Source organism: Micromys minutus (genome assembly GCF_963924665.1).
Source record: "Micromys minutus genome assembly, chromosome: 9".
In the NCBI taxonomy this organism is placed as follows: domain Eukaryota; kingdom Metazoa; phylum Chordata; class Mammalia; order Rodentia; family Muridae; genus Micromys; species Micromys minutus.
In genome coordinates this window covers 38457928-38485807 of record NC_137978.1, presented here as the reverse complement: position 1 = coordinate 38485807, position 27880 = coordinate 38457928, and the positions used below count along the sequence as shown (strand labels likewise).

The window sequence follows — 27880 nt, the reverse complement described above, 5'->3', positions numbered from 1 at the left end:
TTTATCTTGGTTATAAAGCACCCATACCCTGATGGTCACTAATCCACTGTTATGCAATTAGTTTCTTGTGGTTTGGAATCAAATTTCTGGAGACCCAGATTAAGACATGTGTATTTATTCTTAAATAAAGAGGTAGGTGATATTTCTTTAAAAAAAAAAAAAAAAAAAAAAACCACTAATGAGAGACCCTCAGCCTAACAGTTTTGTGGAAGAGTTGGGGGAAGAATTGAGGGAACTGGAGGGGTCAAGGACACCACAGAAATGCAGAGCCAACTAACCCGGGCTCATAGGGGCTCAAAGAGACTGAACCAACAGTCAAAGAGCATACATGAACTGGACCAAGACCGGCTACATATAAGTAGCAGATGTGCAGCTTGGTCTTCCTGTGGGTCTCCCAACAATTGGAGTAAGGGGATTTCTCTGACTGGGAATCTGTGGCCTGCCTTTTGAGCCCTTTCCACTAGCAGGGATGCTGTGTCTGGCCTCAGTAGAAGAGGATGCACATTGTCCTGATGAGACTTGATGTGCCTGGGAAGGTTGGTACTTAGGGAGCAGGACTCCTCTTCTCTGAGAATGGGCAAAAAGAGATGGGAGGGTGGGACTGGGAGGAAAGAAGGGAAGGGGTCTACAATCGGGTGTATAGTGAATAAATAAATAAATAAGAATAAATTTGTTCATCAAGTAGCTTTACTAATTTTTAAAAAAGGATTTGATAGCAAAGATGACATTTGAATAGCATTTTAAAAAAGATTTATTTATTTATTTATTTATTTGTTTATTTATTTATTTATTATAAGTACACTGTAGCTGTCTTCAGACACACCAGAAGAGAGCATCAGATCTCATTACAGATGGTTGTGAACCACCATGTGGTTGCTTGGAATTGAACTCAGGACCTCTGGAAGAGCAGTCAGTGCTCTAACCACAGAGCCATCTCTCTAGCCCTTGGATAGCATTTTTAATATAATCATAAATATTCTAAGTTAATTACATGCATAGTTTAACTTCTGCTATAGATATATATGGAAGTACATGAGTGTGTGCAGGTGTGCAGAGGTTTACAACATGGAACATGTTCCTTAGCTGCACTGCACCTTTAGTTTAGTTTCTAACTGAACCTGTAGCTTTCTAGTTGCCTAGTCTAGCTGGCCAGTGAGGTGCAAGGCATTAGTTCTCTCCACTTGCACAGCACACTACCACACCTCCATGTTGTTACACTTTAAAACTGAGTCACTCTCTGTTGGCATTAGGACAGCTTCTACCCCCAGTGATGGTGCCACCCACAGGTGACAGGGACATGGTGCATCCATCATTATGGAAACAGCCAAGGATACACCCTGCCAGAAGCCCACCTCCACCTGGGAGCAAATGACACCACCAGCCCCATAAAAGACTGAAACCCCCCCTCCCTTATCTCTCTCTCCTCTTCTCTAGACCCGACTCCTGTCCTGTTGTTCTATTAAACCTCTCCTTGTGGAACCATATTGTTTTGGTGTGATTTGTCAGGGCACAAGCTGAGAAATCTAATGAACAACATTGGTGCCCCGTGTGAGATTAGATTTCCCCACATTCCTGTTTTTTACTCTCCACTCTTGCTCTCTTGTGCTCTTGCTCTCTCCTCCCTTGTCCCTCCTCTTATTCCATTTCCCCCCTCTCTCCACGTGCTCATGGCCGGCCTCTACTTCTCTACTCTCCTCTTCTCTTTCTCTGCCTTTACTACCCCCTAACTCTTCCATGACCTGAATAAACTCTATTCTGTACTATATTGTTGTGTGGCTGGTCCCCCAGAGGCATTTCCCTTACCCCCAGGCATCACCACACCTCCATGGGCCATATCTCCCCCCTCTCTTCATCTTTTTCCTAACATTGACGCCCCATGTAAGGAGATTAGATTTCCTCACGACCTCACTGGACATCTCTCTTTTTCCTTGCACTCTCCCCAGCCCACTGCTTTTATTTGTTTGTTTGTACCCTGGTTATATTTCCACTTATATGTCATCATTTGGGAAAGGAATTGGGATAGCATTAATGTATTGAGATATGGTGTGTCTTCACTAAATTCTTGAGGACAAATGCCTCATTTTGAGTTTTCTCTCTTTTTTTTCCCCTCCACTCAGCTATCTTCTAGTTACTAAACCATTTCAAGTGTCTCTGAGCGGTCTGTTAGCATTGCTGGTCAGGCAATTACTTGCTTACCTTTGTCTCAACATTGCTTTCTCTGTAAATTGTTTCCCTAACTGAATTGCTTAGACCCAAGGCCTGAAACTATACTTTTATTTTTGAGCTTTTAAAACAGTGTTTTCTTGGGAACTGATAACAGGATGAATAGATAACATGTAGCTTCTTTTCTTTGCTGTACTACCTGGTGTAGGATTAAGGTATTTAGTTAATGCTTATGGGATTATTAGGAAACATTATGCTCATGAGAATGCTTCAGAGAAGGAATGAACTGATCCCTGGGTAGTATATGATGGGAGGAGATGTGTGTAGTGTCTGGCATGGCATTGAGGCTGTCCTCTTACTACTCAGACAGGGGAGGAAACTCCCTGAGATGGACGCTGGATCTCTACATTTGCGTGCTCAGGTAAATGCTTCTGCAGACCCCACTGCAGTGAAAGTGATGGCCATATGTCAGTGTCTAGTGGTCTTAGCCATTCGCACAGACATTGAGAAATATTAAGGGAATGGGAATAGAGTTAGGTTAGGGAGTAGTCCACTGTTTACCCTGAGCCCATGGACGCACTGTACCATTATTGAGCCCACTCGCAGCTGCACAGCTCTACCCACCAGAGCAGTGTAATTGAAATTGATGGAGTTTATGGCTTACATTTGTGAGAGACCAATAGAGCCAAACTAATTTACAAAATTAATTTTAACTTTTAAATTGTTAAGTAGCTGCAGAAACCATTTACCTTTATACTATGTATGGGAAATAAATAATAATCTGAAAGTTATCAGGTGAACATAAGTCAGAGCAGAGAGGTGAATGCGGAAAAGACTTGTAAAATCGTTTTATCATTAGGCATTATCAAAGTGTAATAACTGGAACTTCCTTTGTATAAATGTATCTGTTGGGCATAACTCTGCACCCTCCAGCTTGCTGCCCTTTCATTTCACCTGGACACACATGTGGCTTCCTGGGCCCCTTTTCAAGGCTCCGTGAAAGCTCTCGGTACTCTTCTGTTCTTGCAGTCTGTCTTCAGACATCTTGGCAGCATTGGTAGGCTGCGGGTTTGTTTGTGTTTGTTTTTTACCCTCCATAAAGTATTAAACTTTCTGGCCCTGCTTTTTCTGATTTTAAAATATAGAAGCACATTGATTCACAATACGGTTATATCCCAGTTTGATTTATGTATTTAATTTGAAATTGTATCAACACTGTTAATTTTAAAATGTATTTAAGCCAGGCCTTTAATCCCAGCATTTGGGAGGCAGAGGCAGATGGATCTCTGAATTCAAGACCAGCCTGGTCTCCAGAGTGAGTACCATGACAGCCTGGGCTACACAAAGAAATCCTGTTTGAAGAAACAAAAACAAACAAAAAAGAAGGTAAAGATAAAGGAAAGGGCAATCTGAGAAATAGGATATTTAATGTATGTAACCTACCAAGCTTCATAGCTTAACTTGGACCATCGTAAACTGAAAAGAACACTTATTTTAGCCCACAGTTGAGTAAAGTTTTCTAACATAATATAAAGCCTCTTAATAATAAAATATCTAGTAGCTGGTATAATTTATTCAATGCTATCCTGCTGAACATATGGAACGGTAGTTGACTGTAGCCCCTTCATTCATCAACTGGGAGCCGGCTGCTTTGAGGCAGTGCACTTGATAAGGGTGCCAATTTCTCTTTTGCCTCAAATGCTCATACCTAAAGTTATTCTTGGTATACTGGTCTGTCTGTCTGTCTATCTACCTACCTATCTATCTTTGAGACAAGGGTCACATTATTTATTGCTGGCTAGCTTGCAACTCTCAGTGTAGTTCAGGCTAGCCTTGAATGTGTGCTGCCTCCTGCTTCTGTGTCTCAAGTGCAGATATTCTAGGTGTGTATCACAGAACTTGCATGCTGTCCTATTGTTATAAAGCACATGTTTTCTAGATAGTGCCTATACCATCTTATTTCATCTGTTGAAATACTCCAAGAGGAAGTTATTCTGCTTTGTACATATGGGGAAAAACAGTATTACAGATAGAAGCCATTTGTCTGAGGTCATACTTCTCTCTCTTTTTTAAGATTTATTTATTTTATATATTTGAATACATTGTCAATGTCTTCAGACACACCAGAAGGAACCATTGGATTCCATTACAGATGGATGTGAGCCACCAGGTGGTTGCAGGGAATTGAGCTCAGGACGTCTGGAAGAACAGTCAGTGCTCTTAACCACTGAGCCATCTCTCCAGTCAGTTCTCTTAAATGTCTCCTTTCATGACTAGTCTGAGAACAAATTCTTCTTAATTCAGATTATTTTATACTTCTCAGTATAAAAGTAAAGTGTGCTCATTATCTTTCTTGGGGAGGCACTGCTGTCACCATTAACCCACTGAACTTGTTTGACTTTATATGCTACTCAGAATTTGCTGTTTGCTGGATTCTTGGTAGATTTTACTTACCCTCAAATGCTGTCTTTGTTTAATTCTACTATTTCATTATAAGTTGGGTAATTATTAATTTAAAAGTTCTCGATATTTGGTCAGTGAATGAGGCAAGTATGTGCAGTATTCAGAACAAGCCTGGAACTTCTTCACAGCATCTAAGCAGCTGTCTGAGCATCTGGTGGCCAGGAGCTTGCCCTCATTTTCAGATAGTTTTGGTGTTAACTTGTAGGCCCAACCCCTGAAGAAACCTACAGCTTTAAGAGATAAGATTAAATATATGAACTAATAATTGGTAATATAACATAGTATCCAGTCAAATGACGATACGGTTGCCAGAGCTGTAGGAGTTCAACAAGATCTGCAGGAAGACCACCATTTGGTAAAGAGAAACAAAACCTTTTTATCACAGCCCTGAGTTTGGGATAGATTAGTGTGTAATCTCATTATCATAGCACCCCTGAAAAGATGTTGGTTATCATTCCCACTTGACAGATGACTCACCTTGCAGTTGAGCAGGATGGGATTCAAACTCAGGTCTGTGTAGAACTGAGGTATGCATATTTATGCCCATTACCATCTCTGAAATAGATCTTGTGTTACACTTTAAGAGATATTTTCAAATCCCTTTTTATTCCCCTTATAATAAAAAAAATGGCAGGACTGAAGATATGGTTTAGCACACTCACTGTTCTTCCACAGGACCCAAGTTCAATTCCCAGCACCCACAGCAGGCAGCTCATGACCATGAGCAATTAGTGGCATGTGACTTTATTCCAGCACTAGGGGCCAAAAAGGCAAGTCTCTGAATTTGAAGCCAGGGTGGTCTACAAAGCAAATTCCAGGACACCCAAGGCTACACAGAGCTACCCTTTTCCAATACCCTTATTCTCTCCCCAAAGTAAAAATGTACATGCTAAGAAATTGAAGATAAAATAAATCACACATTATGTTACCATTTGGAGATAAATGTGATTATAAGTTTGCTGTGTGTGTCCCCAGGGTTATGTTTCTATAGAGTATATGCACATCACATATGTGTATGTGCACATGTTTGCATGATTATATACTTAAAGGGTATATTTTTAACTTTTATATAAAATCAGAGTAGTTATATATATTATTTTTTGTTTATTTTTATAAAATTTAATGACTATTTTTTTAAAGAGTGCCTTTTTAAATTCAACAAAGACCTCTGTTCTGTAAATGTGCTATAATTTATAATCAATAATTTCTCACTAGAGTTTAAGCTCTTTGTAATGTTTTACTGTCTCGTGCTTATTTTTGCTCAGTAAAATTTTTATGTAAAATATTGTGTACATATTCTTGATTGGTTTTCTAACAACTTTTCTGTCTTCTTTAAGACTTTATTCGAAACTGACATCCAGCATAGGTGTGCTGTTTGTGTCCTGCGTAGTATACTCTCACATGACAGTGTCTAATAGTGAATATTCTCTCATGGCTAATTCTCATCAGTACAGACCAACCAACACATTCTGGTTTGCTAGGTTTTCATTTGTGTCTCTTTGACTACCAGAGAGTTGACTGTCTGCGGGAGTTGTCATCAGTAGTGCTGCCAGCACTTCATAAGTCATAACATAAGAAGACAGAAGGCTTCTTATTTGAATATTATTTCATGTCTTGTCTGTTTACAGATCTCTGACATCTACATTAGTGGGGAATCAGGGGATATGTCAGCCAAAGAGAAACTACTCTTGTGGACTCAGAAAGTAACAGCTGGCTACACAGGAATCAAATGCACCAACTTTTCTTCCTGCTGGAGCGATGGGAAAATGTTCAATGCATTGATTCACCGATACAGGTGTGTAGAGTTGGTCTTAGTGCTCCTAGAAGGAATTCTTCTTATCTGTAATTAACTGCCACACCAGCTTCCCCTTCCGCCAAGAATTAGGCTCTGAGTCACTGAATTGTTTGAAAAGCAGTCTGTAATGAGCCCACTATTTTAGGCACTGGCTAAAGAAGTGAGCCATTCAGAGCTCTTGTTTTTTGTTTTTTGTTTTTGTTTTTTTTTTTTTTTTTGGAGAGCTAACTTCCACTGAGGAGAATAGGCAGCAAGCAGACAGCTGCACATTGTCATGGTGGCAGGTACAGTGGATGGACACAATTACAGGTTGTGGTAATTTTGACAAAGGTGGCCAGAAATAGCCTCTTAGATGATGTCAGAAGTTAGCCATGCAGTCTCTGGGGTCAGAGCATCCCAAGTAGGTGGAAGAGCAAGATCATTGGACCTGAAGAGGGACTGGGTCAAAATAAGGAGCAGCAGGTGACCTGGTTTGATATGAACAAGAAAGATAGGAATTTAGGCACAAAACCAAAAATAATCTGAGAGTTCTGAGCAGTCATATTCAAGTATCAGTTTTCATGTTGTATCAGTTTGTTAGTATCTGTAATTAGGTTCCTGGTGTGCAATTAGAAATAGGACCAGGGTAATAACAACCTGCCTCTTGTGTTCTCTATCACTCACTCCGTGTTTTCAGTTCTGGGAGTTGTTAAGAACTTCTTGTGTGAACTCATGTGCTATGTAGGCAGTGGCTTTTCATGTTCCTTGCTGGACTTTTACAGACCCGATCTGGTAGATATGGAGCGAGTGCAAATCCAGAGTAACCGGGAGAATCTGGAACAGGCTTTTGAAGTAGCTGAAAGACTTGGGGTCACCCGATTGCTGGATGCAGAAGGTGAGAGTCTCAAGATTTTAAGTATATTTGGTATGTTTTAAAAATTCCTTCTGGCAGGATCCCTTATTCTGACCAACATCTCTTGTCTTACTCTCAGATGTGGATGTGCCATCTCCAGATGAAAAGTCTGTAATCACTTATGTGTCTTCAATTTATGATGCCTTCCCCAAAGTTCCTGAAGGAGGAGAAGGAATCAGTGCTACGGTAAAAGAACATTTTCCTAAAATAACTATTCACTAAGGTAGAAAGCCTCCATTAGATAGTGGTTTTTAGTATTTTATGTGTAGAGCATTTTCACAAAGGCTACCTGAATCTACATTATCTTTGTCATAATGGGCACCGTCCCTGAGAATGAGTCTATAGGTATTGCTAATTTTTCAATATCTAACATAGACCATAAATGCCAGTCCCCCCAAAAAATGTTCTTTTTATCCCTAGCTGTAATTCAAGATGAAGCATTTTCTTCTTCTCAGCTATTGATAGAAGTTTGATTAGGCACCATGGCTTTGTGCTCTAGGGTAGCCTGCTGCCTCAGCTTCACCATGTTGTAATTACAGTGTGAAGAATCACCATGCCTGAAAAATACCCTGGTTCAGAATCATAGGAACTTAGTTATAGTCTTTCTACTTGTCAGGATATTGAATGCCAGCCTAAGAGTCCTTGGGGAGCTTTGAGACTGAGACTTTGAATATTAAAGAGAGAGTTTTATGTAGTATGGGATGAGCTTGGCTACCTTATCCTGTGCAAATTAGCCATGCAAATCAGGTCTGTGATGTTTGTCTTCTGACTGTAGGAAGTGGACTCCAAGTGGCAAGAATACCAAAGCCGAGTGGACTCACTCATTCCCTGGATCAGGCAACATACAATCTTGATGTCAGATAAATCTTTCCCCCAGAACCCCGTTGAACTAAAGGTAAAGCATGGGCTTAAGTTGCTTCTTATAAATTCTCTTTGGGATTAAACCTCAGAGCTTGCCTCTAGTGAGGTGATATGAAAAATTGGTCCCTATAGCTTTTGCCTATTAATTCATTCATCAAATATTAATCTTTGTAGGCACTTTATAACCAATATATACACTTCAAAGAAACAGAAATTTTGGCCAAGGAGAGAGAAAAAGGAAGAATCAAAGAATTATATAAGTTATTAGAGGTAAGGAAGTGTGTCACTGGCTAAAATAAGGTTTGTCGTTTGTACTATTGTGGTTTCCTAGTAGGTCCCACATGTTCTCCTTTTACCCTGCATTAGTAGTAATACTCTTAGTGGGTCTTCAAATTTTGTGGTAAAGGAACAATATCAACAAACTGTAATTATTAAAGGAGTTATTGAGAAGCAGTGTCTCTATTCAGAAATATTTTTTCCCTTGCTTTTTTAGAGGGAAACTAAATCTTTCCCTCAGTTGAGAAGAAAGGAAATTTTCATTCATCTTTTGATTCCTATGGGATTTGAAGCTATAGAGTTGGGTGTGTTTAACCTTGCCAGAATCAGGTTCATTTAGAAGACAGGTTCATTTCTTCTCATGTTAGGCCTTGATACAAACATTTTGTAAGTTGTTAGATATTTTATTCTTTTCCTATATTAAATAATAGGGGCAGGGAAGAAATGCTGATTGACTAAGATACCTCCCCAAACAAACAAACAAACCAACAAGAAGCAAAGTACAAATAGATGAAAACAGGTCAGAGGGCAGGGCTATGGGTTGGGACTGAAAAGTGTCTCTTTCAGGTATGGATTGAATTTGGCAGAATTAAGCTGCCTCAAGGCTACCACCCTAACCATGTAGAAGAAGAATGGGGGAAACTCATCATTGAGATGCTAGAGCGAGAGAAATCCCTACGGCCAGCTGTGGAGAGGTGGGTCCAGTAGGTGGTCTGATATTCCTTGGGGCTACTCTGAGTCTTGTACTTCATTATGGTTTTTATGTTTTTCAGGCTAGAATTGCTGCTACAGATTGCAAACAAAATACAGAATGGTGCTTTGAACTGTGAAGAAAAACTGACACTAGCTAAGAATACACTGCAGGCTGTAAGTGTTTTTATGTCACATGCTTTCCACTTTCCACCTAACCACACTGACAATCAAAGTTCACAGTTGGGGGACCCAGCTGTGTTACTTGCTTTTTTTTTTTTTTTTTTTGTTTTCTCCATCTAAGGGGTAAGAGCAATGGAGCTTTCTCACCCTTATTCTTTTTCTGTCACAGGATGCTGCACACCTGGAATCAGGACAGCCGGTGCAGTGTGAGTCGGATGTCATCATGTACATTCAAGAGTGTGAGGGTCTCATCAGGCAGCTGCAGGTGGATCTCCAGATCCTACGGGATGAAAAGTACTACCAGTTAGAAGAGCTCGCCTTTAGGTGAGGACAAAGGGGCCCATAGGGCTTGCTTGCTGTGAGGTAATGCATTGAGACTGAGATAAGAACCAGTCACTGAATTTTCAGCTTGATTCTCACACTTCTGTGGCTCTGGTATGAATGCACATAGTGTAAGCAGGAAATGTCCTGTGGTGAGCTTCCACTTTTAAACATCTCTCCATCCCACTAAGTATCTGGAGTATATTTCCCCATCACTGTGCTACCTTACTGTATTCCTATTTCAGAATGACCTGTAAAGGTGTGCTAGCACATGTGACTTTGAAACACTGGTAATCTGCTGGACTCATTTAGGATGCAGAGTGTCTAAAGTTACATGGCAATCCAGTATTTATTTTGTTGTGACCATTAGGAGTCACAAATACTATGTTACTTCCTTCTAATTAACACTTTTATTTAACATTACCTTTTAAATACCAACCAAAGTAGATGATGTTAAAATACCACTTTGCATTCCTGTAATACTTTTTCAAAATACTTTCCCTGATACAGTCTCATTTTTATTTTTACAATGTGCTTGTTAAATAGATAATGAAGATTTTATCTTAAGCATGTTTTAAGTCTCCTCTTCTACTTCAGGGTCATGCGTCTGCAGGATGAGCTGGTTACCCTGCGCTTAGAGTGTACAAATCTGTACCGGAAAGGCCATTTCACGTCACTTGAATTGGCTCCACCCTCTACTTTAACCACTACTCATCTGAAAGCAGAACCCCTGAACAAGACAACTCATTCTTCTTCTACCTCTTGGTTTCGAAAACCCATGACCCGGACTGAACTTGTATCTATCTCATCTTCTGAAGACGAAGGCAATCTTCGATTTGTATATGAACTACTCTCTTGGGTAGAAGAGATGCAGGTGGGTGTAGTCCAGAAAGCTGTCTTAAGAGAACCAGGTTGCCTTGTGTTCCTGGTAGAGAAAGCTTTAATTGTTGATCCTGTCTTATATGTCACTTTGCCTCTCCACCATGTTGTCCAGCAGGCCAGTGTAGCCCAGGCTGTCCTTGAACTTATGATCTTCCTGTGCCAGCCTACTGAGTGGGACTACATATGTCACGATGTCTGATTCCTGTCTTCTTATATTCTAAATGGACAGGATCAGTATAGATTGTCACACTTTTACACTGTATAGCATCTGTTACTTTCTGCTAACTGGGACGTGAGTGGTAGCTTGTGGGACACCTGTATATCTACATGTCTCAGTTATTTGTTCTGATGTTTCCTTTTTGGGAGAAGAGTTTATTCTTCAGTTTTTGTTGTTTTGGTCATACCTCTTACGTTTAAGCAAGACTGATATATTTGTTCCACATGTTCAATGAAACTACTCAATTAGATTCTAGTTTAAAAGCTTGAATTTGACATTGTTCTATGCCAAGCTATGTTTGTAAGCCCAGGACTCAGGAGATGATAAGTGTCAGGCCAGCTTGGACTATGTAATCTGACCCCTATCTCAAGAAAAGGAGGGAAAAAAAGCAGGGTGAGGAGTAGGAAACAAAGATGGGGGCAAGAAATCTTCTATTGACTAGTTGCTGATTCTGTGGAGAAATTAAATGTTCCTCCCCCTTTTTTGTTTACTCTGTAGATTGTTGTTTTGTTTAAGACAGACTCATAATGTAGCCCTGGCTGTCCTAAAACTAGAGATTTGCCGGCCTCTGTCTATGCTGGGATTGAAGGCATGGGCTACCATAAGCTGCAACCCTATAAAGGGGAATGTTTGGACACCCAGCCTGTTAAGACCCTTTCCGACTGAAAAACTCAGGATTGTCCTTTCATATGCCAACATTGCTGAAGTCAATGGAGCTTCCTCTCTTGCTCTTGAGGGTTACAAGAAGTCATGGAATGATAGAGATTATTCAGATGCCCAATTCTTATTTCTAGCCATTTGGTTAAGTCGAGATCTTCTGTAGTCCAGGCTGACCTGGAAATCCTGAGTCTTCTGTCTCTATGTTCCAAACGCTGAGCTTACAAGCATGTGCCACCACACCTGGCTGTTACCCTTAGTCTCCTCCTTCAGATGTTGACTTTGACAACTTTCCCTTCTTCTGTAAGTTATAACACATTTGTGTTTTCCTTTGCAGATGAAGCTGGAGCGAGCAGAGTGGGGCAGTGATCTGCCTAGTGTGGAGTCGCAGTTGGAAACGCAGCAGCACATCCATACTAGTGTGGAAGAACTGGGCTCAAGCGTCAAAGAGGCTAGGTTGTATGAGGTATGTAGCATGCAGAATCTTATTACAAGAATTCTGGGAGGAGCAGATATTGGGACATGTGTCAATACTGCTGTTTCTTAGAAGGAAGAAGCTTTGAAAAACAAAGTGTATAATGAATACTACTTTACAACAAATTCCCACTTTATACAAAGTGTCTCTACTAACCTTTAAATAACTTTGTGAGAAAAGTTTTTTAACTAATAGATATCTATATACTAAAAAATAAAACATGATCTTAGGGGCTGGAAAGATAGCTCAGTGGTTAAGACTATATATTGCTCTTATAGATGATCTGAATTCAGTTCCCAGTCCCCACATCAAATGACTCACAACTGCTTGTAACTCCAGCTCTAGGACCTATACAGGCACCCGCACCCAAATACATACAACACTCACATAGGCACACACACACACACACACAGAGAGAGAGAGAGAGAGAGAGAGAGAGAGAGAGAGAGAGAGAGAGAGAGAGAGAGAGAGAGAGTGTCTGAAAACATTTAAACTGAAAGCTGGAGTCAGAATTTAGTAAGTAGAAGTATCTAAACTCGGGTCTTTTGTTCCCAGAATTCATGTCCATTTCTTTTTTGCTGCAGTGAGTAGCATGTGGAGAAGCTGCTCACTCAGTCCATCCTCCTACACATCTTTTTTTTTTTTTTTTTGTTGAGGGCTTTGGTTGGTTTGGTTTCTGGTGCTCAGTGTCTGCTAGGCAAGTGCTCTATTACTAAGCAACACCCCTGCTCTTTCTGGGTTTTTTTTCCCCCCTGTATCTTTCTTCCCAATCCCATTCAAAGCAGCAAGTGAGTAGTTTGGTAGTCATCGGGTGTGAAATTTTCTTAGAAGTCTTAGAATTGCTAGAAACACTGGAATATGAGGAGTGTGGGTTTAGTTACCCTGCTGAATTGTTGTCCATTCAGTTCTATCTCAAGCTATGAAGTCTGATCTAGAATCTGTGTTTCCCAGAGCAGGGAGGCCCCACCTATGGACATTCTGCTTACATGGCTAAAACCATAGTTCACCCACTGTTTCTCTAATGACTTTTGACTTAGGGAAAGATGTCCCAGAACTTCCATACCAGCTATGTCGAGACTCTTGGAAAGTTGGAAACACAGTATTGCAAATTGAAGGTGAGTTTTGACTGTTTGACTTAGATTGTACTCATGAAGAATTGGCTCCTTCCAAACAACACTTTCCTAATTCAGAAAACACATGGTTTGGGTCTGTCTTAATTATAACTACTGGGTTATTCATATGGGTTATAACACTTTTTTTGAGGCATTATCTTCCCATGTAGCCCAGGCTGCCATTTAAACTATTCTTACACCAGTTCAGCCCTCAAAATGCCAATATCATAGGACCACAGCAAGCTTGTAGATTCTCACAGGGTCAGAAACTACTGCTTTGGAAAACTATAAACAAGTAAAACCAGTCTTCATATTTTAAGATGCCAAAGCTAAGAAGCTTAGACTGATGGAGACCATTCCTCTTTTGTTTATTGCTTTTTGTTCTCTTCTATTGAGATTGTCTGTTGTAGGATGAGCCAAGATCATTCTTTATGCAGGAACCCTCACAACAGCCTTGTGAGTCACTCTCCAGCATAAGAATGATAGTGACCAAGGGAGTTTTGTATCAAACTATAAAACTTGAGTCCATGGAGAAGGACTCAGATATTAAAAGTGGCCTTAGTGTGTGTGTGTGTGTGTGTGTGTGTGTGTGTGTATGTGTCTTAGAGGTATATTACTACTTAGCATGCCTAAGGCCCTAGGTTTAAATTCTAGCACTTTAACACAAAAGCACTATGCTGTTTGTTCCAGATGTTGCTGTGCTGCCTTCTCCAGGTGCAAAGGCTAGCAGGCTAATCTTTTAACTCTTGCTTTGTCCAGGAGACTTCTAGCTTCCGAATGAGGCACCTTCAGAGCCTGCACAAATTTGTTTCCAGAGCTACAGCTGAACTGATCTGGCTGAATGGGAAGGAGGAAGAAGAGCTAGCGTGTGATTGGAGTGACAGTAATCCCAATATCTCAGCCAAGAAAACCTACTTTTCAGTGAGTCTCACATAGCAAGACCGTCATGTTTAATAGCAGTGGCAGAAGACAGAGACATAGTCAGCAAAGGCTCTACTTCCAGAGAAGCTGTTCTCAAGCTGAGCGTGGAGACCCCTTGGCAAACCTCTGTCCCCAAAAATACTTACATTACGATTCATAACAGTAGCGAAATTACAGTTATGGAGTAGCAACAAGAATAATTTTATGGCTGTGGTCAGCACAGCACGAGGAACTATGTTAAAGGGTTACAGTGTTAGGAAGGGTGAGAACACTGTTGAAGACTTCCATGATGACAGCTAGAAGTAGGGACCCTGCTCATTGCATGTGTTCTGTGAGAAAGGTGTATGGAGAGCAAGAGCCCTTGGGTGGATCTGTTTGGAAAGTTTTCAGTACATAGCACTGCAGTCTGCAAGTCAAGACACTTCAGAAATTAATACGTCTTTGTTGTTAAGATTATAGGGTATGATGAATCTAAATTCAAGTTTTTATTTGTCCACTAGCTAAGTCTGTGACCTCGGGCAAGGCACTTAGTCTCTCCCAGCCCTTGTAAAAATGGGATAAGAACCATTTGAAAAGGTTGTATAAAAAGTTGAGTAAGACTTAATAAGCTAATCTAAGCAAAGTGTCTTACTATACAAGAGTTAACATTTAAATAATTTGTACTTTTAGATTTCTATAATAGTTGAGTTCTTATTTTAACATTTTGGTCTCTTAACATGTAAATGGTCGTGAATATCCATCATTGATGGGGCAATGCCTTCTACTCTCCTTCTCTCTACTCCCTCTTCTTTGTGCCTGTCTCCCCCCCACCCCCTCCTTTTTAAACTTTAAAAAACAACTTATTTTATGTGTATGGGTAGTTTGCTTGCATAAATGTCTGTGTACCACATATGTGAGTTACAGACAGTTATGAGCTACCCTGTGGGTGTTGGGAATTGAACCTGGGTTCTCTGGAAGAGTATCCAGTGTTCTAACCACCAAGCCATATCTCCTGCTCTTCGTTCTATTCTTTATAATGAAGTAGACAAGTAAGTGGGAGTATTCTTTTTGCTACTTTCAGTATTCCCATACATGGGAATTTAAAACATTTTATAATCCTTTATTCAAACAGACCACTCTTCTACTGGCACCCACTTTGGTTGGTTTAGTTCCATTAATCTACAGTTACTAAAAAATGTGAATGTTGCCTGATTAGAGAAGGACCTAGAAACAAACCCTCTGAAGAGAAGAGGAAAGACTCGGTGTTCTGATGCTGTAAATAGTGAGTGTGGAGACTGTGATGCCACTAGCCATACACAGAACATGCTCTGAAGCATAAAGGAAGAAGACATTAAATCTGATAGTAAGAGTTCATGGGAAAACCAGCATTTAAATTGTGTCTTTAATTAATAGAATTTTGTGTAAGAAGAGGACATTTTGAGCTGACATTATAGAGATACAAAGCCATCAGTGGTCTCTCTTCCAGTGTGGGGCACGGGTATGGTGCTGGCTAACTAGCATTCTAACCATGTTTGCTCTTTCCTGTGCCTCCTGAGTTCTCCCAGTCTACTCAAGGCCAGCTCAGGTTCTATTGTACTTTGTGAATCTCTTCCCCTTGATTCCATTTTTTGCTGTTGTTGTATTTTTCTGAAATACCTGGGCATTTGCAGTTTATACATTGTATTTTGGCATCAATCCTGTTATAGGCTCCTTAAAGTCAGGCAGGGAACACTGTTTTCTTTGTTGCCTCTTCTTCCACAATAGCATTTATTCTATAAAATTAAATTCAATTTGCAGGAATTGACAATGGAACTGGAAGGGAAACAAGATGTATTTCGTTCTCTACAAGATACAGCAGAACTGTTGTCACTTGAGAACCACCCTGCTAAGCAAACAGTGGAGGTTTGTGATTTTAAAATGTGTGAAGTTCAAAGATTGTGATAAAAATACCGAGATCAGGAGCTTTGTTCTCTGGCCTGGAGGAAATGCCACATCATTTGTTTCAGATTAACTTCCATTCTTTGTTTTATTTTATTGACTTTTGACTGTTTTTGAAGGAGCTTGTATCATTTTTTAAAAAGCCACTCTTCATCATTTAAAAATAACTGATTCATCTTCCTTTTTAAAAATATTTTTACTTATTTTTATTTTATGTGTATGAGTGTTTTGCCTCCATGTATGTCTGTGTACCACATGCATGCCTGGTATCTGTAAATGCTTAAAATTGGTGTTGGATGCTGGGACCTACCATGTAGGCGCTGGAAACCAAACCCAGGTCCTCTGCAAGAGCATGAACACACTTAACTACTGAGCTACCACTAGTCCCACATCCTACTTGTTGGTCTAGTGCTATTACCCAGAGAAAGAAGCAGTAAAAGAACGGGGAAGGATTGTTTGTTTGTTTGTTTGTTTGTTTGTGACTTTTTTGGGGGGTGGTCATTTAATTATACTTGAGTATAGGATAGGCTTTTTCTGGGTAACCCCTTTTAACAAATCTGTGTTTGATGAAAGGCAAGCATTTTTCTCCTGAGAAGCATTGCCCAGCTGTCAGTCAGCCATCCTGTGCCTCTCCAGTTTCTCCTCTGTCGGTAGCAGACTTGTACTTGGAAAGAGCCTCACACGTATACTTTGAGTCTGGTAAACTCAAGCCCTCTGCTCTTGTGCTTGGCTGTTACAGGCATACAGTGCTGCCGTCCAGTCACAGTTGCAGTGGATGAAGCAGTTGTGCTTATGTGTTGAACAACATGTAAAAGAGAATTCAGCTTATTTCCAGGTATGGTGGTGGTGGGGGTAGTAGTGTACATACTTATGCCAAACATTAGGTTAAAAATATATTATATGGTAAAACTGAATATCACATACTGTAATCCTAGCACTCAGGAGATAGAGTTAGGAAGATCAGAAGTTTAAGGTCAGCCATGGGGTATATGAGATCCTGCCTCACCAACCAACCAACCAACCAACCAACCAACCAACAAACCAACAAGTAACATCATATCACTCATCTTTTATGGTAGAAATGGACTCTAAAATTTTAGTTCTTTCAACTATTTGTACTGGGCTCAACTGAGTGGTTTTTCTCTTCTCTGGTTCTCTTCATCTTGCTGTCAAATACCTGGCTGCAGGTAGCTCTAGTTAGGAAGGGGTTTTAGATCCCAAATGGCATTAGTCACATGTCTAAGAGTTGGCTAGGGGACAGCATGCGAAGAAAACCCTGGATCTAGGATGTACAAGTAACAAGAGAAAACCATCCTTATGTGCTGTACTTTTACTGCTTCTGCCATTTGTATGACATTGATGAAAGCAAACCACACTGTTGTGGCCTGCTTCAAGAGAAGGAGGCATAGACTACCCCTTAAAGAGAAGACCTGTAAAATATTAAGATTCTCCCTGCCCCCAACCTATCACAACATCATTTTGCTTCAGGTGAGGATGAAGGAGGAATTAAGTTATTTTCTCTTTACGTTAGGTCATATAATTTCATTAGTGAGATAAACACTAGTTTATTTAGGTTATTTCATGAAGTAGGCCTCAGGCCAAGTGCTGCCACTACACAGACATTAAGAAGGGTGAGACAGGCTAGCTTTCATATAGGAGCTAGTGAGTCTTACCTGAAAGCATCTCTTATGTTTTGCTTTTGAAAGCCCTCTGGCTTGTACTTCTGGGTCCATGAGAGTGTGATTAGTTTTGCTCAACTTGGCACATAAGATTGCTTCTTTGTGAACCTCCTACTGTGCTGAGGCAGTGAACACTAGCTATTCTTTCCTTGTGTTTCCATAGTTTTTCAGTGATGCCCGAGACCTGGAGTCATTTCTGAAAAACCTCCAAGACTCCATCAAACGAAAATATACCTGTGACCACAACACCAGTTTGTCCCGCCTTGAGGATCTGCTACAGGACTCCATGGTGGGTGTTGCCTGGGTAGGGACTTTTGCTTCTGAGAAACAGTAAACTGTGTCAGCTGCTGGTGAAATTCATATCCTTGAAAGCTCTAGGGCAGTGGGCTGTTCAATGAAATGTGGCTCATATCTAATTGTCTAGTGAGCTTTGTCATCTCTTCTGTTTTCCTTCTCTGAAGACGTTGCTAATGGGATTTCTTTGGATTTACTCTGAGGTAAAGTCCTTGTAACTGCTCTCTGAGCCACTTGCTGCCCTGTGCTCTTTGCATCATCCCTGTGTTATTGCAGTGGGGGATTGAGTGTCATCAGATTTGTTTTTTCCCTTCTGAAACATAGAAAGAGAAATCTGAGCCAGATTTTTCTTCCTTGACTGCTTTCTTTTGGTAATGAGGAGATATTAGAAAGTTCATTTTAGTTTTACTAAGGCCCACATTAGCATCTTACTTATAAGTAATATAATGTTTGCCCACTTTTTAATATAATATTATGCATTATACAGAATCAGCAAGAAGGGCCCAGCTGCATCTCAAGGTGTGTGCAGCAGGGCTATTACTGTGCATCTCAGGAGGTGACTTTAAATATGAGAACCAGAATAACCCAAAGCTTTTTTGTTTTGGTTCCCTTCAGTTTTATTTACTTGGTTTATTTATTTTGTGGGTGAATCTAGGACATTTTTATGGAATTGACTTAAGAGTCTTATGAATGACATGCAAGCATTGTATCACTGTTAGCATTGGCCTAATTTTCTTTTCATTTTTTCTCTTTTCTTCTTTTTCCTTCTTTTTTAAATAACAATTTTACATATCGTGAACCCATGAGTAGGTTTACATTCAGTGCTTCACTTGAGCAAATGGAATGTTAACTTGGAATGAAGGATAAAACCTAACTTTACAGTTACTGTCTTTAAAATGTCTCTCTTGGAGGTACTGCAAGTGTGAAGGAGGAATGTCATCCTTGGCTCTGATCTCCTCCCTCCCACAGAGTACCTTCCAGTCATAGGGTAACTCCTCTGGAATTGTCATATCTTCTCTTCTCGAGGAGGGTGGTCACTGCTCTGTTACCTCTTCTCCAGGTCAGGGGCATCGGGTTGGCGGCATCATCGGGACATGGAGTCACACCTGGGTCTGCTCCTCAGCTTGTTCACCAGGTTCCAGTGCACCTGTCCTGGCTTCTGGTTCTTTTCAGAGCTTTTACCATGATGAGCACTTGGTCTCTGGAGCTAGAGATATTTGGCTTATGGGTTAGACCTCTTTGTTGCAAGGAAACTGGAATGGGTAGACCAGCTCTCAAGTACAGAAATGTGGCTGTCTCCCTGATTTATTCCATTCCTCCTTCTTAACTAATAAGTTAAAGTTGTATTTCTTCCAATCATGCTCCCGGGGACAGGCACAGGTAGTTTATTTAAGAATTTCTTTTTCTTTACCGCATATTCTTAATCTTTTAATGGTATTTCTTAACACTATTAACTCTTTACTCTTATCCCACCCCTGTCCATCCTAAGAAAGTTCTCTTTCTGGGGACTTTCATGCCTCACCATGGGTTGGAACATCCTGGCCAGTAGATAACAAGTTATCATTTACTCTCCAATGGAATTGGTAGTATATCGCTACCAATTTTGTTAACAAGTTTATTAGCTTTTAAGGTAATTGGGTTTACAAAGATTTTAGAATTCTGACTTTGCATGATACTTTGTTCAACCCAATCAAATATACATGGATCATTTGTCATGACACTTTCATCAACAGCATTTGTTCTGAGCTATATTTGAGGAAGTCCTTAATTAGTTATGTAGCTGTATTTGGCAGCTAGATAGTTATTTCTTTATTTCATTATTTATTTCTTGCATGTGGCTTTATTGGTCATTGTTTAGAGTACAAGGAGAAAGCTGCAAAGTTAAAGTACAAAAGCGTTGGAACCAAGACAGAGGGTCTCCTTTTTCCTTATCCTTGTTTATATCATTGCATAAGATAGCTCCACTAAGTATCCCTATATAACTGAGAAATAATATTCTCTCAGGGAGCGGAGCACTGCATTTTCATTATTGGCTTAGTGACTCAGAATACCACCATTAATGTCTTTTTGGTTTTCTTATTTTATAGGATGAAAAGGAGCAGCTTATACAGTCCAAGAGTTCTGTTGCCAGTCTTGTTGGGAGATCAAAAACCATTGTTCAGCTAAAGCCACGCAATCCAGACCATGTGCTGAAGAGCACTTTATCTGTGAAGGCCATCTGTGACTACCGGCAGATTGAGGTTCGAGTGGAGCAGGCACCTGGGCTCTAGAGGAAAGGAGACGGGAAGGGAATCCTTCAGTTAGAGCTACACTGATAGGGGAGACCCAGCCTGTAGACCCCGTGCTTATGAAGGCCAGAGGATAAGTCAGTTGGGCCAGTTTGAGACTATGTATTTGGGAGGGAGGGAAGGAGATAGAGGTAGCAAGAGGAGAGGGAGGTGGGGGGAGGAGGAGGAAGTAGTAGTAGTAGAAGAAAAAGTCCTATTTAAGAGTGTTTGAAAATGGGAATTTAAGTATAAAAATATTTCTCTCATCATTAAAAAACAAGACAAAATAAAACAACCCCCCTCCCAAATCCTTTGTAGCTTAGTGATTGGCATTATCATTCATTCATTGCCTAAGTGTTGATGGAATAGGACTTGTTACATTTTGGAGATGCACATAGCATGCACTGAGTAAAACTTTATTATACAAGATTCTGAGTGAAATGAGAAAGTTGATATACACATATAATTCCAGCACTATGGAGGCTGAGGCAGAGGATCACTTCAAGTTCAGACCTGCCTAGATTATATAGTGTAAAGACTCAAAGAACTAGTTAGGGGTTTCTAAACAGATCACGTTTATTATTTGTCTGTTAAGGTAAAGAAGTGATGATTGAAAATGATCAAGCATTTTCAGGAGCCTGGTAGGAAGAACATGAGGGCAACCCTACTCTATGGTGCTGGTGCAGAGACTGCTCTTGATATCTTAAGGTCTCCTTGAAATTCACATGTTAGTCATTCTACATGCCACAGGAACTTGATCAATACTCCTTTCCTTGACTTATTTGAAGGGACATGAATTTATAAATTTCAGGGGTACTCACTAAGTGGTAGTGAGCCAGTTCTCCCTCTCACTCCCTCTATCCCTTTTCTTTATCTTTCTTAAAGAATGAAATAGATTTATTTGAACATACTTGCAAGGGACAGTGAACGAAATACTGCCTTGATAATGCAACTTTTATTTTTTGCATATGTAAGCATGTATGGTATATATGCATGAATGTATGTGTTTTTATGATGGGATATGTGTAAACAAGGGTGCTTGTGCATGCAGAGGACAGAGATTCTTTTATCATGCTATATTTCATTTACTGAGTTAGAGATTCCTGGTAATTGGAGCTTACTGATTGAGCTAGTCTAGTGAGGCAGCTTGCCCTGGGTTCTTTTCTCTGCTCCCCACCACTGGGATAACAGGTGGTCTGCCTTGTCCTCCTGGCACTCATGCAACACTAAGAATCTGAACTCTGTTTCTCATACTTGCACAGCAAACACTTCAAGCACTGAGCCTAAGAAAAACATTTATTTTGTGCTTAGGTATATGCTTGTAAGGGATACATGAATGCCCTGGTGCAGCTGTGCTCCCATATGAGTGTAAGTCAGAAGGGAACCTTCGGGAGTTGATTTTACTTTCCACCATGTAGATTTCAGGAATTGAATTCAGATAATCAGGTCAAGGACCTTTACCCACTGATTGTCTTAGTTTGGATTTTTACTGCTGTAAACAGATACCATGGCCAAGGCAACTCTTAAAAGGACAACATTTAATTGGGGCTGGCTCAGAGGTTTAGTCCATTATTATCAAGGCAAGAGCATGGCAGAGTACAGGCAGGCATGGTGCAGGCAGAGCTGAGAATTCTCCAACTTCATCTGAACACAGCTAGGAGAAGACTGGCTTCCGGGCAGCTAGGATGAGGGTCTTAAAACTCACACAGTGATACATCTACTCCAACAAGAACATACTTCCTAGTAGTGCCACTTCCTGGGCCAAGTGTATACAAATCATTACAGTGAAAAAAAGACTTTTTTCTTAGCATGCTGTATGTAACCTTAGGATCAGACACCAGGTAATAGTGGTTATTGGTTTCCCTGTAGCAATAATTTGTGACTTTATCTTTTCAGATCACTATTTGCAAAAATGATGAATGTGTGCTGGAAGATAATTCTCAGCGGACCAAATGGAAGGTGATCAGCCCTACAGGGAATGAGGCAATGGTGCCTTCAGTCTGCTTCCTCATTCCCCCACCCAATAAGGAGGCCATTGAAATGGCCAGCAGGTAACTGTGGCACTTTGGTGTTTGGTACAGACCTCCTATTAGGTGTATCATGTCCCACTGTCAGCCAGGTAGATCTTAATAAATCTCTTCAGGCGAAATAATCCAGTGCAAAAGTGTTTTTTTTTTTTTTTTTTTTTTTTAAGTTCTCCTGTAGTAATTGTCTCCAAGGTTTACTGTCTCCATAACCTAGGCTTACTCCTGGAAGCTTCTAGCCTCCATACAATGTAATCTAGGCCTAAATGTTTTCAACGTCTAAGACTTACAGCTGAATAAGCTCACCCTTTCTAATTCTTTTAGAATCCTGGCTGGCTAATTTAACTCAACTGTTCTGGCTCAAACACCTCTCCAGGCTGACCGATTCAATCTGGCTTCTCTCTCAGTTTTCCTGAACTGCTCTGCTTGGCCTCATACTGACTTGGCACTCTGTTCTAATCTTCTGGCTCCTTCCCATTCTCTGGCTTGTTCTGTCTTCACCTGTGTCTTACTGTCTCTGTAAAAAAATTTCCAGTAAAACCATCTTGCTCTTTTTTATTTCTCTTTATTTTGTATTTTTTCATTTTTATTTCTACTTGTAAGTAGTTCAGAGTTAGTAGCTTGGGTTAGTTAAGTAGCTCAAGGTTAGAAGCAAGATTAGAAGTTACTGCTCTTTTAAATAGCTTGGACACAGCCTATTCTGTTACATCTTTTTCTGATTTCTCACTTTGTCTGCCACTCAATTAGACACCACTTTCAAACAGAGGTGCTTTCTTCTACAGTCTAACTTTGACTTCACTGGGATTAAAGGTGTGTACCACAACTGTCAGCAGAGGGTTTTTTTTGTTTGTTTGTTTGTTTTTGTTTTTGTTTTGTAAATAACACAATCTCAAGGTCCACACTGTAATAAAAAATCCTGTAACAATTCAGTAATAATTCTAGACCCATTCTTGGTACCTAGTAGGTTCTCAATAAATGGTTTTTGAATTACATGAATAAAGGAGTAAGTGAGCAGACAGGTGGGTTAGTAATTGTTTCCTTAGAGTAACAGTTTTTATTTGGATTTGCTTATTTTTCTATCTGCATATTAAAGATATATTTTCAAGTTCCCCTCCATCCCCATTTCTTTCTTTCTCTCTTTCTCTCTTCTTTCCTTCCTTCCTTTTTCTTTTTCTTTCTTTCTTTTCTTTCTTTCTTTCTTTCTTTCTTTCTTTCTTTCTTTCTTTCTTTCTTGCTTGCTTGCTTGCTTGCTTGCTTGCTTTCTTGCTTTCTTTCTTCCTTCCTTCCTTCCTTCCTTCCTGTCTGTCTTTCTTTCTTTCTTTCTTTTTTTCTTTTTTTCTTTCTTGCTTTCTTTCTTGCTTTCTTTCTCCAAAAGGTTCTTCAAGATTGCCAATTGCCACAGATAGCTTCTCTTGGAACCTTTCTTGGCCCATTTGCTCTCCTCTCCCCATGTGGATTTGTTCTGTAGGCCTGATTCTAGCTTGATTCTAGCATTCATTTCCCCTTCATCTTAGGGTTCCTTTTATGTCTCCTTGGAATTGTAATCATCTTACATTCAGGCAACTTTTATTCTACAGGAAGTACGTTTTGACAATTCCATAGACAATCCAAATGAAATTTCCCAATAAATCCCAAAATTATCTTTGTGGTCAGAACTAGCTCTCTCTTTCTTCTTAGCATACAGCTCTGCTCTGCAGCCACATCTCTAACATATAGTTCCATTATTTCTGTTGTGTCTAGGGTGGAACAGTCTTACCAGAAGGTGATGGCCCTTTGGCACCAGCTACACATTAACACCAAAAGCCTTATCTCCTGGAATTACTTGCGGAAGGACCTTGACACCATACAATCCTGGAACTTAGAAAAGGTATTTGAAAGCTGTTACCTTTGGCTGATACCTGGTTGGTAAGCTTTGTCAAAAGTTGTTCTTTCAGTTCTGAAACTTTTCCTCTAGACCAATAAGGTATGGTTGAGTCCAGGAAGCTATTTCAGAATTAGGGACCTGAGAAGAAGGTGCCACTCTTGTGTAAGAGAAGGCAGAGTATTTAGTGAGTGACCACTAGTCTACTTTTATTAATTTACATCCAGGCTGGAACTATTGGCATACCTCTACAATCCTAGCCCCTGGAGTTAGAGATTGGAGGATAATGAGTTCAAGGCCAACATAGATTATATAGTAAAACTGAATGTAGGAAAGACAAGAAACATTATGCAGTGGAGTTTGAGGGATAGTATGGGGTGGGGTTGCTGAATGTTGATTATATAGATGAATTTGGTTATTGAACATCAACATGTTTATAGTAATTATTTATTCATTCAAGACAAGGTTTCACTCTGTGACCCTGGCTGGCCTGTAACTCACTCTGTCTGCTTGTGTCTGTCTAGTGGTAGGATATATGCCATTATGCCCAGCTGATTGTATGTTTTTGTATATATGTTTATAGAATCAACAGAATCAGTAAAAAAGAAAGGAGGGAGAAAGTGGTATTTTTCTGTTCTATTGCAATTTATTCTGTTCTCTTTAGCTTCGTTCCTTAGCACCAGGAGAATGCCACCAGGTTATGAAGAACCTCCAGGCCCACTATGAAGACTTTCTCCAGGACAGTCATGACTCTGCCCTCTTCTCTGTGGCTGATCGCTTGCGAATAGAGGAGGAGGTGGAAGCTTGTAAAGCCCACTTCCAGCACCTGATGAAATCAATGGAGAATGGTATGTGCAAGAGGCAGAGGGAGGGATAGTGGTAAAAGGAAAGCCTTGAAGGGCACTGACAAACCCCAAATACAAGCAGTCTTACAAAGATAAATTCTCAAAATTGTACTGTGGAATACGATACTTTGGTTGTTAAGGATAATCAGCCTGTTACATTACATTACCTTAATGCTAATGTGTAATGCAGGAACTCGAAGGTCAGGCAGGATATTTCCAAAGTAAGACCTTGCTTTTATCAATGAGATTTCTGATTTGCTGGGGCCAGTGGTGCCCTTTGTCTTAGCTCTATTGTCTTCAGGTGGAGCTTACTGATCTGTGCTTGTGTGTTCACAGAGGACAAAGAAGAGACTTTGGCAAAGGTATACATCTCAGAACTGAAGAATATCCGACTACGTTTGGAGGAGTGTGAGCAGAGGCTGCTCAAACAAATCCAGTCTACAGCCAGCTCTAAGACTGACAGAGATGCCAGGCAGGACATCACATTGAAGATTGCAGAGCAGGAGGTGAGCTGCCTGGAGGAAGAGTAACTCCTTTTAGATTGAATTAGGATGTAAACATGTGGCTTCTAAGAGGTGAGGCAATAGACTTAAGACAGTCCTGCTCAGGAATTCACCCATCCCTGCTGCCTATGGAAGCGCCATTTACTGTGGAAACATAGGACTTAAGAATTGATTTGTTTCCTATTGAAAATAAGGACTACTTTCTAACATTGTTCATTTGCATCTCCATCTCTGTTGTGCACATTGTTCCTGATAGCACACGCAGGAGGATTTGCAGCACGTGAGGTCCGATCTGGATGCCATTTCCACAAAGTGCAACGTCTTTCTCCAGCAGTCTCCATCAGGCTCAAGTGTCGCAACTCTGCGCTCAGAGCTGAACCTAATGGTAGAGAAGATGGACCACGTCTATGGTCTGTCTACTGTCTATCTGAATAAGTGAGTGCCATGTCTGGGACCTCTCTACTATCAATATGAGTAAGCTGAAGTCTTAGGTCCAAAGGGCAGTCATTTTCTATTGAGATTGTTCCATGAATGATCCAGAGAGACTACAGATCTTGAAGAGTAGGTGTCTCGGCTGAGAGATTTTGACTTTAGTTCCTAAGTAACACTGAATAAATTTATTCGGACTGAACAAGTGTCAGTGCTATGGGTGATGAATAAGTTTGAATTGTTAGGTCTGTTTCTTACCTCAGTTTTATTTGATTGGACACCTCTGGAAACAGCACTTACAGATGGTAAGGAAAATGGAAAGAGACAAATAATAAAAACTATACCACACATTAGTGTTTGAAACTCTTTCCCCACTCACTCTTCCTTACCTGTAACTTTGAACAATGGCAGATATTAGATCCTTTGGTTTCAAGTAGACTTTTGGCTTCGTGCCTTCTTACCACCACAGGTAGCATATCCCAGTGCCACTTAGAACTTCACTCTGAATTAGCTTAAACTGACAGTGTGCATGAGCAGGCTTTCCCACTTTTACAAAAGCTTGTCAGCATTTAATGTGGTGAAATTGATTTGGGCAACTGTAGTTTGTGAGCTTAAGTAATCCACATTTAAAAACTCACACACTTGGTAGGGAGACTGAGTTCAAAGCTAGCCTGGTCCACTCAGTGAGCTCCAGGATAACCAGGTCTACATAGAGAAATCCTGTCTCAGAGGAAAAGCAGTAAAGTGCTAATGAAAGAGTTGATTTTATCCCCACAGGCTAAAGACAATTGATGTTATAGTGCGGAGCATACAGGATGCCGAACTGTTGGTCAAAGGTTATGAGATCAAGCTGAGTCAAGAAGAAGCTGTGCCAGCAGACCTCTCAGCTCTGGAGTCCCATCGAACCGCATTGCAGGTTGGTTCTCTAGTTCCTTAAGAAGTTGATTCACCATTGCTTAGAGTTAGCAGAGAATTCAGGTTGGGGTGACTTAAATTAGCACAGTGTTGTTTTAATATTATTTTAATAATATATAGTAAAAGGGGAAGAGAAAAGGCTAAAAGGGAAAAGAAAGAAAACCTTTTCTTTTGTCCAATCATGGCTTAATTAAACATATCCAACATTTATGTCAAGGAAACGTAAAGCACTTTACTGTGACCTCACTGGACTCTTATGAGCTAGGGGAGGGGTTTGTCTCTTGACAGATGAGAAAAACAAGACCTAGCCAGCTACATGTGCTTTGTCTCATCGCTTATATGTAGTAAAGTCAGGTTTCAAACATGAAATCTATCTGCACATTTTCCCATATGTTATCCCCGTTCTCCCATTTGACATTTTTGCCCCGCCTTCCCAGTGTGCATAAGAAAAGGCTGAGTCTATTCTCAGTAGAGTCCTTTCCTGGGTCACAGGGAACAGTGGCAGCTCCACTGCAGACACTGTCCTTTTGCTTGCCTTAGTCCTCTTTTAGCAAGAAAAATGTTTGACCTGTTTCTTGTGGTTTTCTAGCACTGGCTTAGTGATGTGAAGGACAAGAATTCAGTATTCTCAGTCCTGGATGAGGAGATCACTAAGGCCAAGGAAGTGGCAGCACAGCTCCGTCACCCAGCATCAGAGCCAAACTTGGATTTGGAGCGTTATCAGGAGAAAGGTTCTCAGCTACAGGAGCGGTGGCACCGTGTCATTGCCCAGCTGGAGACCCGGTAAGGGGTTCAAGCTTAAACAAAACCAGCTATGAACTATTTTAGTATTCATATCTTGAATCTCCGCTTTCTCCTTCTTCCCCACTTTACCATTCTCTACTGTCCAATCATGTATCGCCTTGACATCAAACTATGGGTATGACTAGTAAAGACAGAAATTTGGTTTTTCTTAGGCTAAGGAGGGAAGGAAAATATGTGGGGATAGGAGTTTAATCAACTCATATAAGTCTGTATTGTTTTTACTTAAATTTATTACCCTAAAGCTAATGAGATTGACAGATATCTAAAGATAGTAACCTCTATCTTGCTTCACTTTCTGCTACAAGAAATTACAGTGCTTTATAAATCATAATCCTGGTACACTGACAGATACTCTGTAAAATAAAGATATAAGTGAAAACTTTGACAGGAATTATCTCAAGATGCTTGGCTCCATAGAGTTTTTCAGAGCTCTT

The 27880-nt window shown here is 40.3% G+C and overlaps 1 protein-coding gene across 2 annotated transcripts in view; it reads left to right on the top strand.

Annotated features, from left to right (window-relative positions):
* The window catches only part of MACF1 (microtubule actin crosslinking factor 1), a gene marked incomplete at its 5' end in the record, with an annotated part of 306545 nt that overhangs the window by 151289 nt on the left and 127376 nt on the right, over positions 1-27880 (top strand). For both annotated transcript variants that reach the window (XM_080921389.1, XM_080921388.1), the window contains 23 exons: positions 6255-6421; positions 7183-7295; positions 7393-7499; positions 8089-8208; positions 8349-8444; positions 9018-9145; positions 9224-9317; positions 9493-9647; positions 10242-10518; positions 11738-11866; positions 12913-12990; positions 13747-13908; positions 15685-15789; positions 16565-16660; positions 17668-17793; positions 19886-20038; positions 21962-22116; positions 23830-23956; positions 24615-24798; positions 25132-25301; positions 25555-25733; positions 26505-26643; positions 27232-27425. In XM_080921389.1, the coding sequence (XP_080777515.1) occupies positions 6255-6421; positions 7183-7295; positions 7393-7499; positions 8089-8208; positions 8349-8444; positions 9018-9145; positions 9224-9317; positions 9493-9647; positions 10242-10518; positions 11738-11866; positions 12913-12990; positions 13747-13908; positions 15685-15789; positions 16565-16660; positions 17668-17793; positions 19886-20038; positions 21962-22116; positions 23830-23956; positions 24615-24798; positions 25132-25301; positions 25555-25733; positions 26505-26643; positions 27232-27425 (3254 nt within the window). The remainder of the gene's footprint in view (positions 1-6254; positions 6422-7182; positions 7296-7392; positions 7500-8088; positions 8209-8348; positions 8445-9017; positions 9146-9223; positions 9318-9492; positions 9648-10241; positions 10519-11737; positions 11867-12912; positions 12991-13746; positions 13909-15684; positions 15790-16564; positions 16661-17667; positions 17794-19885; positions 20039-21961; positions 22117-23829; positions 23957-24614; positions 24799-25131; positions 25302-25554; positions 25734-26504; positions 26644-27231; positions 27426-27880) is intronic.